This window comes from Gracilinanus agilis, chromosome 4, assembly GCF_016433145.1.
Source record: "Gracilinanus agilis isolate LMUSP501 chromosome 4, AgileGrace, whole genome shotgun sequence".
Lineage (NCBI taxonomy): Eukaryota > Metazoa > Chordata > Mammalia > Didelphimorphia > Didelphidae > Gracilinanus > Gracilinanus agilis.
Window position 1 is genome coordinate 387,921,354 of NC_058133.1, and position 17,288 is coordinate 387,938,641.

Consider the following 17,288-nt stretch of genomic DNA (forward strand, 5'->3'; position numbering starts at 1 on the left):
CCCTGGGGTTATCAAGAAAAGGCCTTGTGTAGGAAATGATATTTGAGTTGAACTTTGCAGGAAACAAGAGTTTCCAAGAAGTAGAGATAAGGAGGAAGGTGCATCCCAGGCATGAGAAACAGCTTTTCAAAGCTATGGAATTGAGAGATGGAAGAATAATATTCATCATAAGTAATGAATGGGTAGTTTTTTCATGCATGCTATGTCTGTGTTTGCCTCATATTACTCAATGAATACATTATAAGAAGAATATTGTTGTTTGACTTTTATTTCCCTAGTTCCTATTGGACCTGAAATAAATTCAAAGAAGAGACAGGAAAATATGGGGCCAGGGAAAGAAGACCCAATGAAGAAGAGGAATAAAAAGAAAAAAGATTATCGACCTAATTATTTCCTCTCTATTCCCATCACCAACAAAGAGGTGCCATTATTTTTTGTTATTTGGGGTTTTATTAAATATTTGTTATAAACAGTTGGTTTTTTTATGATTAAGAAAATGTAATTGGATTTTAAGCTACATGGGACAGCTGCTTCAGTATCTAAACAAACGATTTGAAATGACTATTGAATAATACTGTTAGTAATGGTGATATGAATGCCTGATTGTCTTTCCCAACATCTGCTTTCCTTACCTAGAAAGCCTTTGACTACATCCCTTGATTCAATGGTAAGATCAGAGATCAGTGTCTTTGTAAGCAAATAAAACTCTGTATTCCTTGCTGATTTATTGTTAGTGTGGGAGAACTTGACCTAGTTAAACGTAAAGAAAACTAGGCTTGATAGGCGCATTTGTGCCACTGCAATGCTGGTTAATGCAAAGTAATTTTTTTTATAATTATGTATCAAAATACTATTTAGAAGGGGGCAGCTGGGTAGCTCAGTGGAGTGAGAATCAGGCCTAGAGACAGGAGGTCCTAGGTTCAAACCCGGCCTCAGCCACTTCCCAGCTGTGTGACCCTGGGCAAGTCACTTGACCCCCATTGCCTACCCTTGCCAATCTTCCACCTATGAGAAAATACACTGAAGTACAAGGGTTTAAAAAAAATGCTATTTAGGGAGGAATTTGCACATTGATCAATACTTGATGAAATCAGAAAGTGAATGTTGTAAATAAAAATTTAGAGGTGGAAATGGGTACAATTTGTCTATTATGCAACATTTATATCATGAAGAGAAAAAAAGTGTCTTAATTATATGCAGTTATCCCTTCCATATTGTTGGGGCCAAGGGTGCAATATCCCCATGATCTAGAAAATCTGTATAAAAATTTTTGGCTCTCCCTTTGTACCAGAGAAATATGAATTTTTTCCTTTTTCTCTTATTGTAAAATTTGGCTTAAGTACACATTTCAGAGTTTCTAAACTTTTTCTGTGTTGCCTGCTGGCCTTCACGTGTTAAAACTTCCCCTCTAAATTCCTATTTGATTTCTTATGCCAAAACACAATATATCAAAACTGTAGCAAGGAAAGTTGTGATGTGAAAAGGATGACTGTACTGCTCAATCAAATGCATAAGATATTAGAATGCTAACAGGTGTAAAAAGCCAATTCTGGATTATTTGAAAAAAGGATTAAATTCCTATCTGTCGCTCCTCCCAGTACTTCCTTTTTTAAAAAATTTTTTTTAAAGCCTTACCTTCCATCTTAGAATCAATACTGTGTACTAGTTCCAAGGCAGAAGAGCAGTAAGGGCTAGGCAATGGGGGTTAAGTGACTTGCCCAGGGTCACACAGCTGGGAAGTGTCTAAGGCCAGATTTGAATCTAGGATCTCCCATCTCTAGGCCTGGCTCTTAAACCACTGAGATACCCAGCTGCCTCCTATTATATCACTCTTATAGGATAGTTAATGTTGAAATATAGAAGCATTGTGATATAATGTATAGAGTGCTGGGTTTAGGGTCTGTTAAACTTTGGTTCATTTTGCCTTTAACAAAATGAATCACGTTATTCAGTTTCTTAAATAATACTCAAGTTGGTATCTGTTTCCATACTGAGAATCTGGTATCACAGATTCCTTATATAATTTCATATTAATTTAATAGAAACAAGAAACATGGCCTTTTGTGTTACTGTTTATAAGATTTAGTTAATTTCATGTACCATACTCTATCAAATTTTTAGTTGTATAAAGTTTAAAATAAATGAAAATTATAGGCTTCTCCATTGCATCACTGGATCTATGTATTGGCAAAAATTGCAAGCCATATATATACCTCATCCCATCTTCTGATGGGGTAGGTTAAAGAGTCAGAGTCATCCTAGGAATCAGGAATATGGAGGTCAGTTTAAGATATGCTTTCAAAATTGTGACTTTTAAAATTTTGTCTGAAGCCACAGCAAAAGTACCTGCTCAAACACATGTGGCATGTCTTGAGTCCTGACCTGGGTCCTCTTAACATGGCAGGTATTCTTGGAATCCCAGGATGGTACTCCAAACACATTTTCTTATAGCAAGAAACATTGTTATCATATAATATGTCCTATAAAACTAAAGTATTATTACTCTGCTTGAAGTACATTGAGTTAAATAAGTTTTGTCATTTAGCTTGGGAACCTATGTATTATCTACAAAATTGTTTAGGTAGGAAAATGTGCCCTTAGTTCCAAATAAATGACTTAAGAGTGAATTTTTGGAATATGACCTATTTGTAAATTGGAAACTGTACTGTGTTGGATAACTCTACTTTTGATGTCTTCATTTTGACCTCTCTTTTTAAGAACTAAAAGTCCAAAATGCTCTAGGCTTTTGGTTTTAAATTATTAGGTCATGTCTTGTGGAAAATAATTACTTCGTATTTCTAAAAAAATAATTTTATTTTAAGATGAATCAGAAAACTCCTTAAACATGAGAAAGTATCATCAAAATGCCATTTTGATGAATTTGACACAACTAAGTAAGAGAATGTGCGCACATCTCTTTTAAAAAAATTAATTAATTTGGAATATTTTCCCATAGTTACATAAATTATGTTCTTTCCCTCTCCTCCTCCCAATCTCCTCCTATATCCAATGAGCAATTCAACTGGGTTTTACATGTATTGTTGATTAAGACCTATTTCCATATTATTGATATTTGCAATAGAGTGGTTGTTTAGAGTCTACATCTGCAATCATATCCCCATCCAACTATGTGATCAAGGAAATGTTTTTCTTCTGTGTTTCTATTCCCACAGTTCTTTCTCTGGATGTGGATGTGGATAGCGTTTTTTTCTCATAAGTCCCTCAGAATTGTCCTGTATATTGCTGCTAGTAAAAAAGTCCATTATGTTTGATTGTGCCACAGTGCATCAGTCAATTTGTACAATGTTCTCCTGGTTCTGCTCCTTTTGCTCTGCATCAGTTCTTGAAGGTCTTTCCAGTTCACATGGAAATCCTCCAGTTCGTTATTCCTTTCAGCACAATAGTATTCCATCACCAGCAGATACCACAATTTGTTCAGCCATTCCCCAATTGAAGGGCATCCCCTCATTTTCCAATTTTTTGCCACCAAAAAGAGTGCTATAAATATTTTTGTACACATATTTTTCCTTATCTCTTTGGGGTACAAACCCAGCAGTGGTTTGACTGGATCAAAGGGCAGGCAGCACAGACTTCTTTTACATGCAATACACATTGGTTTAAAAATGAAGGTAAGAGTTTAACAGAATTCTTTGACTAAAAACTTTTTAGAATAGTTAAAGATGTCTAAATATTAAATCTATCTTGTTTCTAAGTATTATTGTGCCATTAATATTTCTATGAATTATGTAAAAGAAAAATGTTGACTGAAATGCATTTATTAAGCTCTTATTATGTGCCAGGCAGTATTAGATGCCAGGAATACAAATATACAAATGACATAGTTTTAATCTTCTACACACACAAATGAAGAGTGGTACCCAGAAAAGGGAGTGTGGATGTGGGGAGTCATGAAGGTAATGACTGGAGATAGAGAGATGATTGTTATAATTATGCAATTACTAATAGTGATATTGATTTGATTACTATTCCCAGAGCAATAGTGGTGGAAAAGGAGTATAGTATGTACAGGGAGATAGCAGGGGGAATGTCTGGATAGTGTGTGAAGCATGGCCTCAAAATTTAGAGCCAGATCTGTAGGACTTTGAAACTAGGGATAAGGTGTTTGGATGTAATTTGGCCAGTGGAACACTATTTGTGATTTTAGAATAGGATCGTGATGTGTTGAACTCTGCATTAGGTAGATTATTCTGGCAATATTTTAGAGGACAAATTAGAATGAGGAAAAACTGGAGACAGGAACACACGATCAGGGTCCTGTAAGTTCTAATCGCAAAAATCTCCTGGCCTTTGCTATGATAAAGCAAAAGGATCAAAAGAGATTGTTGTCAAGGTCACAGTTTTTGTTACTGTTGTGTCATCTTTGGCAATTACTTTGCATATATTTTGTATTTATTTATCTGAGTGCATGTTCCTTTCTACCAGTAAAACGTATAAGCATTTTAGGGCAGGGAACATTTAATTTTTTTCTGTTTATCCTAAGGGCCTACCATAGTAGAAATATGCTAGTCAAGAAGTAGAAATATTGGCTTCTGTTTTAACACAGTCATGGTAATAAATGATTAAAGCATTTCCTGTATCTCAGACCTCAGGCAGCTTTATAGCATAGCTCAGGAAGCAAGACTTCTTCATGGGTAGAGAAAATGAAGGAAAAACCCTTACAAGCAAGCTGAGATTCAGGAATACCTGCACAAAAGATAACAGAAAGAAATGTAACAGTCTTCTCAATTTCGGCAGCAACTGTGGTTTTTTCTGTCTTTACCATATTGCTATTACGAATTAAAAACACCAACTCTAAAGGGAAGAACCCCAACCAAAGAAATTATAGTAAATACTTTGTTTTTATTTTGATGCTGGTGCTAAACCTTCCCATGTGTGGTTTAATTTTTTTTGGGAGGGGGCAGTCCTATATTCTCAGGATTGGGGAGGAGAAATTTCCTGATTTATACTATGTCACAACAATTGAAATATGTGTGGCATGAGTGACCTTCCTCAGAAATAAATTTCAATCACTGAGGGAAAAAGAGACCTTAAAAAAGTGGATATAAAAAGATGTAAGGAAGCAGTCCAGTAAGTCAGACATCCACTTTCTCAGCTGCTCTTTCATGAAGAGGTCTCTCCATTCTCTTCAGTAAGCTGGGCAGTCACAGTGTAAGTAACAGTTTAGGAATACCAACCTAGAGCTGCCCGTTACCTTGTTTATATCAGTTGCTTGCAAGAAGCTTGAGAGCAGGAGGTAAGGGCGTTGAGCAACTGCCTATGAAATGCCTTCCTTTTCCTAGAATTTCCTAGAATTAGCCTTCTTGCCTCCAGATCTGGGTTCAGATACTGACCCTGAGCAATGATTTTTTTCTCTTCAAATTTTAGTTTTCTCACTGTAAAATAGAGATAACACCCATAGTACTTATCGTATGGAATTATTGTAAACTAAAATTAGAATATATGTAAAGGACTTGGAAAATTTTAATATGCCTATTATTGTTGTTATTATATTGGGCATAAGATAATGAGAATTTTCATTTTAGTGGATAGAGAATTGATCTTGTAGTATAGTTGTCCCTTGGTATATTGTGGATCACTTATTGCAACTTCACTGTATCGCAGTATTTAAAAAAATATATCTAATTCAGTATTGTGGAGTTCTGTATTCTCAAATTTTTTTTTTGGGTGGGGTAAGAAACCACCAGTTATTGAATGAAAAATCCAGCAACTATTTCCTTCCCCCAACCCCCCCTCCGCCTCACGGCCCACCCAAGAGAGCAGCTGAGACCAGGCTAGGTGCTTTGGACAGCAGGACTGAGTAACAGGACCAGGGGGCACAGGAGGGCTAAGAAGGGAGAATGTTTTTCTGTTCAAACCTCTGGGATTCTGTTCAAACCAGGGACGAATGGGGGGGGGGGGGGGGGGGCGGGGCAGGAAAGAGGTGTCAGTGGACAGAACACTGACTGGAGGCCTGAGGCCTGTAGCCCAGCACCAGGAGTTCAATCCCCCCATCTTTGGGTTGGGAGAGGGGGAAGCTAGGGCTCAAACACACGCTCTCCATGAGGAGGAATGAGGCCTGTGGACACACAGCCAGGCTGGGGCAAGAGCAAAGGGTGGAGGGATCCTAGCAGGGCTCTCCTGTTTTGGGAGGCTGCCCACAGAGGGAAAAGCGGGGGAAGGAACAGGTGCTGGGGTGGGAGCCTGAGGGAGGCAGGACTAGGCTGGAATGTGGGGTGGGCAGGAGTATTGGGAGCAGAGAAACTGGAGAGAGCAGGGCCTGGTGCACAAGGGAGTCACACTGAATGAAGAGGAGAGAGCAGGCCAGAGTGGGCGGCAGGGGCAGTAGCTAATGAGTTCTGGAAGACACGCACAACAACGATAGGACACTTCTGAGGACACCAGGAATGATGCTAGGCAAGGCCCCTAGAGATGGGGCCCAGGGACAGAGGAGCTCTTTCCTATTTTGCCCAGCTAGCCAGGAGATGGAGAGGTTTGGTGGCCCTGACTGCTCCAGTCCTGCTGTCCAAAGCACCTAGCCTGGCCTCAGTTGCTCTCTTGGATAGGCCGTGGTGGTGGTAGTGGTGATTTCCTAAGTTCACTGTATCGCAGGTTTTAAAAAAAAAGTATATACATATATGTGTATATATCTATATACACACACACACACACACACACACATATATATATATATATATATATTTCTGTATTGTGGAGTTTTTACTATATCATGGAATTTTTTTGAGGGGGGGTAAGAAACCACCAGTTTGTTGAATGAAAATTCCAACAGGAGAAGAGTTAAGATAGCATTTGTGGTGATATTAAAATGTAGCATTTTCATTGATTTCAAGTTGATTCCTAGTATGAAAACTAGTCTTTAAATCCAGAATTTTCTTAGTGATAGTACATAGCTATAAATCATGAGATATGATCTCTAAAAGAATTAAAATTCTAGTTAAGAAGTAGGGGGATAATCAATTTAACAGATATAATATATAGAAGCAAACAAGCAAAGTAGCTCAATTTTTGATAAACCCAAGGAACTCAGGTATTGGAACAAGAACTGATTATTTGACAAAACCTGTTGGGAAAACTGGAAAATAGTCTGGCAGAAACTTGATATTGTATGAAAATATAAGTAAGATAATGGGGTCACCAGGGATATTATAAATTAACTAAGGGGTTTGTGGGAACACACTCTGGGATTTAAGAGAGACTAAAACTGAACATTGAAGACTTGTACAGCTAAGTCACTCCCAACTGAAAAATAACAGCCAACTGTCACTCTGGCCAGAGGCCTTAAATTCAACAGACAAGGTAACAGTATGAAACTGGGTTTAAATAGGAACACAAAAGGAGGGATAGGAATGTCTACTCTAAAACCCTTAACACCTAATAACAAAACCCACAGGGACAGGGAAGGACTTATTCTACTCTTATCTAAGTGATCTATACTAACAGGGTCCAAGGAGCTATAAATGGAGTCTCTGGGTTTCTGCCTCAAACCTGGAACCTGCTAGGCTTGAGTGCAGTTAGGGTTTTGTGGCTTTGGGATTCTCACTGCAATCCACTGATGATCTCTGGATGCCAGGAGTCAGGATGGTCTCAGGAACCAAGTAGTGAGGGTTTTGCTTGAAGCACTGTTCTGCAGTTCTCAAACTTCTCCTCCTCCCTTGGCTCTGTAGATTTGTCCTTTTGCTAGATGCCACACCACACAGGATCCCAGGGGAAAACAGGATGCAGGGTGTCCTTTGCTCTGAGGTCTCCCAGGCTGGCAACAGTTTCTTGCCCACCACTAATGGAGTCCACACTCAGGGCACAGACACACTTCCTCCTCCTTCATTCCAACCTGGAATTCCTAGCTCCAGCTCCTTCCTGCTAGGTACAACTTAATTCCTAATAACTAGCTAATCTAATCTTACTCATAACAATATAGACAGACATCTCATATCATACACCAAAACAAGATCCAGATGGATTTATGAATTAAATGTAAATAGTAAAACCATAAATAGATTAGAGGAACAAAGAAGAAATTACCTGGCAGGTCTGTGGATACAAGAAAAGTTCATGGCCAACCTAATTTTGAGTATATAAAATTTAGGTTTTTTTTTTTTTTTTTTTTTTTGCACAAACAAAACCAGTGCAGTTAAAATTAGAAGAGAAGCAGTTAAGTAGGAAAAATCTTTGTAACAAATTCCTTTGATAAATATTTCATTTCAAAGACATATAGAAAACTAATTTAACTTTAACAATAAAAAACAATCCTCAATTAATCATTGCTCTAAGGATATAAATCAATTAAAAGTATCTATCAGTTACATAAAAATGTTTAAAATCACTAATAATTAGAGGAATGCAAATTAAAACAACTCATAGGTTTCCACCTCATATCTATCAGATTGGCAAAAGTACCCCCCCCCCAAAAAAAAAACCTATGTCAAATACTGGAGGGACAGTGGGAAAATAAAATTATCTTTTCTGTAAACTAGTTCATTCTGGAAAGCAATTTGGAGCTATGCCTCCAACATTATTAAATTATATGTAAAACTACTACTAGGTCTGTGCCCAAAAACATCAACTAAGGAGAGAGAAAAGACCTTATCTTTTATTGCAGCTCTTTTCATAGTGGCAAAGAATTGGGAAGTGAAGGAGTACCCATCAGCTAAGGAATAGTCGAACATCATCTATTGTATGTTAATGTGATAGACTACTATTGTTCTATAAGAAATGATGAAAGGATGCATTACAAGGAATGGTTTTAGAGAAAACTTTATAGAGAAAATATACAAAGTGAAGTTTTGTAAAGTGAAGCAATATTGTAAAGGCACACAACTTTTGAAAGACTTAAGAACTCTGTTCAACACAATGCTACTAGCCTCCTTACAGAGAGATGTATTCAGAATGTGGATTGAGACATTTTTTTTTTATTTTTGGCATGGACGATGTGCGGGTTTGTTTTGATTGACTATACATATTTATAATATGTTCTTTCTCTTTGGGGATAGGAAAATAGAAAGGAGATTTTTATTGATTGAAAATGAATTTTAATTTATAAAAAGAATTAAAATTGTAAATTAACTCCAAGGATATGGAAGAGATATATTGTGGCTGTAAGTAGCCTATAATATGCTACTTTTATTTTACTTGTACAGAAGTAGTGAAAAGACATCCTCAAGGACATGAACAACTGCAAAAGGGTTAATAGTTATATTAAGAGACTAAAGGATAACATGGATAGGAATAGTCTGAATCTTGCATAATATAAGAATCAACAAAAGATCTCCATTTTTGTAGGCAGATACTCTGTGAAGGATTATGTAAATTCACTCAGGGCAGTAACTGTTTAATTTTTGTCTTTGTATTTCCAGTGCCTAAGACAGTGCTTTGTAGGTAATTTGCACTTGATAAAATGTTTGATGAATTGCATTAAATTGGAAGGAAGTAACAAAAATTGTATAGGATTAGAAGTCATGAATTAGTTATGATCTGCTTTGGTAGTGACATTGTATATTCTTTTAAATATTGAAATAGCCAATAAGGCAGGTAAAATTGAAAATTGATTAGAATAGCTTTGGTATGATATGATTAGCCTAGTGAAATAGAGGAGTACATTAGATAGAGGTGAAAGTCAGTCCAAGAGTCAAAGTCAGGAAGGCTAGATTTAAGTTCTACCTTTGTAACATTTTGATTTATGCAGCAAACTGTTTAAGGCAAACTCTTTGTGTTTAAGTTTCATGAAGAACAGTTTTTAATTTGCATTGGTAGAGAGAGTGCACCCTTGAGTTCTCTATACCTATTAAATCACAGGTATAGGCCAAAAATAGAACAGAAGAAAACTGGAATATAAATATAGAAGGTAAATTTCAAAAAACAACTGTTAAGCTTCAGAATATAAATAAAACCACCACTTTCAAAAAAATAATGATCTTAGTTATGGTGTCTTTTTCTTATAGTTTATATGTATTTTAGTCAGAATTTTCAATTGATATAAGAATGAATTTTGTATATTTACTCTTTATGAAGGAAATATTAAGTCATCTTTAGGTATATTAAATTTGGTATGGCTGTAGTGTTTTTATAGATGGAAATCTACTTTTGATTCATTCAGTTCAGTCAGAAATTACATATGTAATGAAATATTTAAGATTATAATAAGTATGTTATTTAAAAATTTCCTTCAATATTACATATAGATCTGGTTTTACTTTTACCCATAAGTGTAATGTGACCTATAGTCACATCCTTATATAGCATTATAACCTCAGAAATACTTGAGATCAGACCTTCTCTGCCTTTTCTATGTAAATTACAGAAAAATGATTCCTTTTTTAAATAAAGAGTGTCATTTAAAAAAATATAATTTTTATACTATTAAGCCTGAAGACTATGACATAATGTTTGGAGAGAGCTATATCGAAAAGTAGACCTAGGTTTAAATCCTACCCCTGACACATATTGACTATGAGTCTTTACCTAGGCAATTTATTTAACCTATTAGAGCCCCAGATAATTTGCTAGATGTGTAAGTTGAAGAAAAATTGTAAGTGTTTATTGTTAGAGGAGTCGCCTCCCTGGGAAATTTCTATGCCAGTGATATCAGAGGACTATTTCTTTTACCCTCCCAAACCAAAAGGAATAAGAAATATTTCCCAAAAGATAATAAAAATTATTGTGGATTTTAAAATTAATATCCAATAACTAAGTATTCTATTTAATAAAAAGTTTTACTAATAATAATTAAAGAGACCTAGCTATTCAGCCTGTTCAACAGAGCAAAAGAGGAAGAATGAGGCAGGGCCTCACAACTTAGACAAAATGTGACCATGCAAACGTAGACAAAAGGAAAAGTATTCTAAGTAATACAGAAAGGAAGTTTGGGTAATGTAGTTTTTAGGGATTCAAGATTTTCCAACTATACATTGTTACTTTTTATCATATTTTTATGTTATATTATTACATATGACATGTTATGTATATCATATAATCCAAGATTATATACAGCTCATGCAGTTGTTAAGAATGTTATACTTAAGCAGATGTATTTTTATTTTTATTTTTTTTGTATTTATTAATATTTATTTTTTAGAAAAATTAACATGGTTACATAATTCATGCTCTTACTTTCCCCTTCACCCCCTCCCTCATATTCCCCCCCCCATGGCTGATGCGTATTTCCACTGGTTTTAACATGTGTCATTGATCAAGACCTATTTCCATATTATTGATAGTTGCATTAGTGTGGTAGTTTTGAGTCTACATCCCCAATCATGTTTGCCTCAACCCATGTGTTCAAGCAGTTGTTTTTCTTCTGTGTTTCCTCTCCTGTAGTTCTTCCTCTGAATGTGGGTAGTATTCTTTTCCATAAGTCCCTCAGAATTGTCCTGGGTCATTGCATTGCTGCTAGTACAGAAGTCCATTACATTCTATTTTAACACAGTGTATTGGTCTCTGTGTACCATGATCTTCTGGCTCTGCTCCTTTCACTCTCCATCAATTCCTGGAGGTCATTCCAATTCACTTGGAATTCCTCCAGTTTATTATTCCTTTGAGCACAATAGTATTCCATCACCAGCATATACCACAATTTGTTCAGCCATTCCCCAATTGAAGGACATACCCTCATTTTCCAGTTTTTTGCCACCACAAAAAGCACGGCTATAAATATTTTCATACAAGTCTGTTTAGCAGATGTATTTTAATATGCATATTTATTGATTTTCAAAGGATTAGAATCTCATAGGCTTGAATTTCATACTCTATTATTAAAAAGTTATATGGAAATACAGAGAAGTTTTATTCTTTGGCATATAGTAGGAGCTTAATAAATGTGTAGCTTCTTCAAAATGTTTTGCATTCATTTTATTGCTGAGGATAGCTGCTATTCATAGTTGTTCATTGTAAAGTATTCCAATGGCCAATTTTCTCCTGTTCTGCTTCCCCCCCCTTTTTTTTCCATGACTATAGAGAACTTTGATTACTTTGTTTGAGAACTGCCAGTTCATATCCTTTGACCATTTATCAATTGGGAAATGACTTGTATTCTTATAGATTCAATTCATTTTTCTTTATTAAAGAGAGTTGTAAAAATTTTTTGCACCATTATGATTCCTATGTATTACTTTCCCTTCTATTTACCTGTTTAGTTTCTGACCTCCACCTCCTCCCATATGCCCTCTTTTCTATCAGCCTCACTCCCTTCTCTTCTCTTTTCCCCCTCCTATTTTCCTATAGCATTAGATAGCTTTCTACACCCAATTTCTAGTCCCTTCTTCTTAAAGTAGAGATGTTGATGGGAGTGGGATGGAAAGGGCTTATTAAAGGCTTCCTTCCCTTTTCAGGTAGGCCATTCCTGCATATAGTATAGAGGGTCACTTTATAAACATAAGCTGGAAAAATTAAAAATCTCCTACCTTGGCTAAAGTAACCAATATATGCCATTTAATTTTTATGTCAGAATAATAAGTTGATCACTGCAATGTTAGACTTGTGGAGGAAAAAGATAAGTAACATCCAAACAGTTATATAGCAAGTGAGAGCACAAGGATGAGAGGTTTGGAGAGCAGCCTGGGGTGGGGCCAGGAGATGCTTTCCAAAGCTACCTGAGTAATGGTGAGGTGGTAAGATAAAAAAACCAAAAACCCCAAACTTATAAATGTTGTTCATAGTCAGCAGATGTAAGATTTTTTTCTGGTCTTGCTATCCATCTCCCTGGCTTTCACAGTATCCATATCTTCTTTCATTTGGACAAAGACTATCTCCTTGTCATCTAGCCAGTCAGACTAAACAGTACTGGGAATCATTCATATTGGACCTAGCATTTGGTATAGATAAGATGCCAGGATTTTCATGCCTAAGAATGAGATCTGCATCAACACATATTTTCCCCATCAATGGACTGTTCCTGGTGCTGGGTGTCTGAAGTTACCTGGCACTTGAACTTGAATTTCTTGGAAAGCAGAATTCTTTGTTAACAAATCTAGATAATAGATGTTTTCTGCTGTCTTTGAAACCTTATCTGCAAATAACTTGGTTTACTGCAAAGTTGAAATGTACCAAATCATTCAATATGCATTTATTAAGTACCTTGGATGTTCCTGGCTCTGGGAATAACAACAACAAAAGAGTAGCAAAAAACAATCACTATCCTCAAGGAGGTCACGATCTAATGGGGGAGACAATATGCAAATAAATATGTTCAACCAGTTATATGCAAATTAAAGAGGAATAATAGAGAAGTCACTGGATTAAGAAAGAAATAGGAAAGCTCCCTGTAAAAGAGGCGATTTTAACGGGGACCTAAAGAAAGGGGGAAGCTAGGAGGCAAAGATGAGAGAAAATATCCTAGATGTGGACAATAACCCCAGAAAATTCTGAGAGCTAATAGGTAAGAGTGTTTTGTTTGGGGAACAACAGGTGAGACAGTATCATTGGATGGAATAAAAGAATTGACCAGTCCTAGATGGTTAGGCTGGGGCAGGCAGCCTTGGCAAAGGGGCCAGAATGGAGGGGAAAATATTTGGCTCACATGTGCCGTAAAACACTCCTCGGAGACTGGAATGAGATTAAGATGTAATTGGGAGATATTTAACAAAAATAGATAAAAATAAATAGAACATAAATTATGTTAGTATGCGGTTTTCTTGGTCACTATAGAAATCCTTATGTATAATTTAGTTCCCTATTCTTTCAGTTCAACACCACTAGTGCTGATCCAAGCAAAATATGGGCTTCTTCTTCAGGGATAGTATCAACAAAGCCTGAAATAACCAAAATTTTACATTGAAAGGCATAACTACTGGGATATTAGTTTCTTTAGTATTTTCATAAATTTAAATAAATAACATTGATAGCATGTGCTCAGGTTCTTATCCATACTTAATTTTTTATAACGAATGAAATATGTGTTAGTTAAGATTTGTATCTAGTTATTTATATATTGACTTCCTCACCCATCTTGAAGTTGTTACTGTTTTTGGCTTTTTTTTTTTTAATCTCTATTGCTTAGTGTGGCACATAGTAAGAACGTAGTAAGTGCTTGTCCTCTGACATGAATCATATAGTATATATACATAGTTAGAATCAGTGTGGCTTAATATATGGAGAACCAGCCCTGAAGTTAAGAATACCTTGGTTCAAGTTTCTCATCTGAAACACATTGGCTGTGTTTTTCTGGATAAATCATATAATACTCAGTGTTCTAGGTAGCACTCAAAGAAATTTTAAAGCTGTGCATTGGTGGAAGAAGTATCAGCACCAGAAATTATGCCAGCGAGGCCTCAAATCTGTTCCAAAAAATATAAATGATAATATTTATTATTTTACATTTTAATTCATCATTCATAGTTAACACTTAATTCTAAGTATCAATAAAGTTTCTTTTAGAATATATAACTTGAGATGATACAGTACATTCTTTTATCCAGTTATTTTTTTAGATCAATAAATAATTTAAATAGATGGATTTGGGATTGAAATTGGAATTTCCTCAGTTCAAATGCTATACCTTCTCATTTTTATTTTCCTTCTGTTTTGATACTGATTTCAGTCTTTGCTCATACAGGTCAAAGCATACAACTGTCCACAGATAATTGAGTCAGAATTAAAAAAATGTTTTTGATGTCGTTTATTTTTACATTATAGTGATTCCCAAAAACCTACTATTTCTCCATTAAAGAACCTTTCCATATAACAAAGAAAATCCTATTAAGTAAAATCAGCTGACCTAATGCCTTGTCTGATAATATATGCAGCATCCTCTACATTTTCAGCTAAAGGTGGGAGGGCTACATGTGGTCATCTCTTCTCTATGACCAAGACGGGTCACTAAATATGCACATTATTCAATTTTTTTATTGTTCTTTTTAATCATATTGGTATAGTCATTTTATTTACACTTTCCTGGTTCTGCTTACTTCACTTTGTTAGTTCATACAAGTCTTCCTGTGTTTCTCTAAAGGGCTCATATCCATCCTTTCTTCTTATATGGATAGTTCATTACATTCATATGCCATTTTTTGTTCAGCCATTACCTAACTAATGAGCACCTACTTTTGTCCTCCTTTTTAGCTACCACAAAAATTGTTGCTATGAATATTTTGGTATATGTCAGATCAATGTTTTCCTATCTTTAATCTCTTTAGAGTATATGTCCCCAATGAGCTCTCTAGATTGTATAAAATATGAACAATTTAATCATGGCCAAAAATTTTTAATAATATTTTATTTTTCCCCAATTATAATTACAAAAGTTTTTTAACATTCATGTAATAATTTTTTTTGGTTCCAAATTTTCTCTTTCCTTCCCACCTTCCCTCCCTCCAATCCCTTCCACTTTCTTGAGACAGTAAGCAATCTGATATAGATTTTACCTGTGAAATCATATAAAACATTTTTCCTTAGTAACTACTTTGTGGAAAAGATCTCAAAGAAAATAAAAAAGAAGTGAAATATAGTATGTTTTGGTCCGTATTCATACTCCATCAGTTCCTTTTCTGAAGGCAGATGGCTGAAATCAGCAAGTATTACTTTTATAGAACCTTTTATAGATCAACACCCTATTAGGCACTCTGATGGATCCCAGAGAAGTAGGATATCGACCCGTACCTTAAGGCACTTTTAATCTTGTTATATGTACACTTATTATGGAGACATGTAAGAATTATGAGTTATATTGTAAGTACATTGTTCATTTATAGTGTTCTGCTTACCAGACTATCAACATTCCTTCTTTGTGCATCATAGAGATGGCTCTTTGCCTCAGGAAATATTATTTCAAGTACTACTATGTAATTTCCTATCAATTAACTCATTTTCAGAATTGGCTTGAGGAGCTATGGAATGTTGAGAGGCGTTGGTTAAATGTGAAGGGTGGAGAAGAGAAGAGGCTATTTAGGATCAGGATGCATAGGGTTAGGGAAAACTTAGTTCCAGGAAGTGATTATATCAAATAGTAATTTCCTTTTTGAATTTGGGAAGCAGTGAGGAAGAAAGAAATAACTGAATGTGGGACAAAACTGGGCAGAGAGAAGGTTTCCAGTGATCCTCAAGGCATCTTAAAAGATTTCTTCTGTAAATATAATTTTAGTATTATGCCCCCAAAGAGGTGAAGCTAGGTAATTTTGAAGGCTGCAAGAAATCTACTGTCAGGACATTCAGTTGAAAACAAGGAATCTGATATCCTATCCACACATTTAGAATTAGCAAGCCAACTCAAGGCTCAAAAAAAAAATCTAGCTTTTGTTGGAAAGAATGTGATTCAAATGTGCCATAGTGGTTGCATTATGAACAATATTGAGACAGAAGTTAGCATTTATTAAGTGACTACTATGTTCCAGGCCCTGTGTTAAATACTGAGGACACTAAGGGAGGTGAATGATAGACATTACTCTTAATCTCAGAGTCTAATAGGAGAAAAAAATCTGGATCCAACTGAGGATAAATAAAGATAAAGACAGGATTGATTAGAATGCTTCAGAGGAAAGGCATTACATTTTAGAGAGAATGGGGAAGATTAGGGTTTTAGCAGGAACTTAAAGGAAGTTGGGGGAGCAAGGAGGCAGAGGGAGGGAGTTAAAGCATTCAAAAAGTGGAGGAGAGCCAGTGAAAAAGGCCTGGCGTCAGGAAATGGAGAGTCTCATTCGAGGAATACCACAGAGAGCAATGTCAGTGGATTGTAGAATAGGTAGGGGTGAGTAAGGTATAAAAAGTCTGCAAAGGGTGGAAGAGACCAGGCTTAAAAGAGCTTTAAAAGCCATGCAAAGGATTTCATATTTGATCCCAGGAGTTATAGAAGGTCACTCGCATTTATTGGATGGGGGATGACATATTGAGAATTGTGTTTCAAGAATTGCCAGTCCAGAATGGGGAGACACTTGAAGCCTGGGAGACCAACCCACAGACTACGGCAGTAGTCCAGTCATGAAGTGATAAGAGCCTCCCCTTGGTGGGGGCAGACTCAGAAGAGAGAAAGGAAGGGAGAGGAGGACACAAGTGATATTATGGAAGTAAAATTGGCAGCCCGGGGCAACAGATTAGATGTGAAAGGTGAAATAAAACAAGTTCAGGATGGCACCTAGATTGTAAGGCTGGATACGAGAATGGGTGTGCCCTAGATAGCAATAGGGAAATTAGGAAAAGAACAGAGTTTGAGAGAAAAGGTGATAAATTCAGTTTTGGACATATTTAAGATATCTATGTGACATTCAATTGAAGATTTCCAATTGGTAGTTGGAGATACAAGCCTGGAAGTTAGGAGAGACATGAGGACAAAAAAATCAGGAAAATAATTT

The 17,288-nt window shown here is 35.9% G+C and overlaps 1 protein-coding gene across 2 annotated transcripts in view; it reads left to right on the top strand.

Moving 5' to 3' along the window:
- The window catches only part of AKAP7 (A-kinase anchoring protein 7), a 176,848-nt gene that overhangs the window by 26,235 nt on the left and 133,325 nt on the right, over positions 1–17,288 (top strand). For both annotated transcript variants that reach the window (XM_044676974.1, XM_044676975.1), the window contains exon 2: positions 279–421. In XM_044676974.1, the coding sequence (XP_044532909.1) occupies positions 279–421 (143 nt within the window). The remainder of the gene's footprint in view (positions 1–278; positions 422–17,288) is intronic.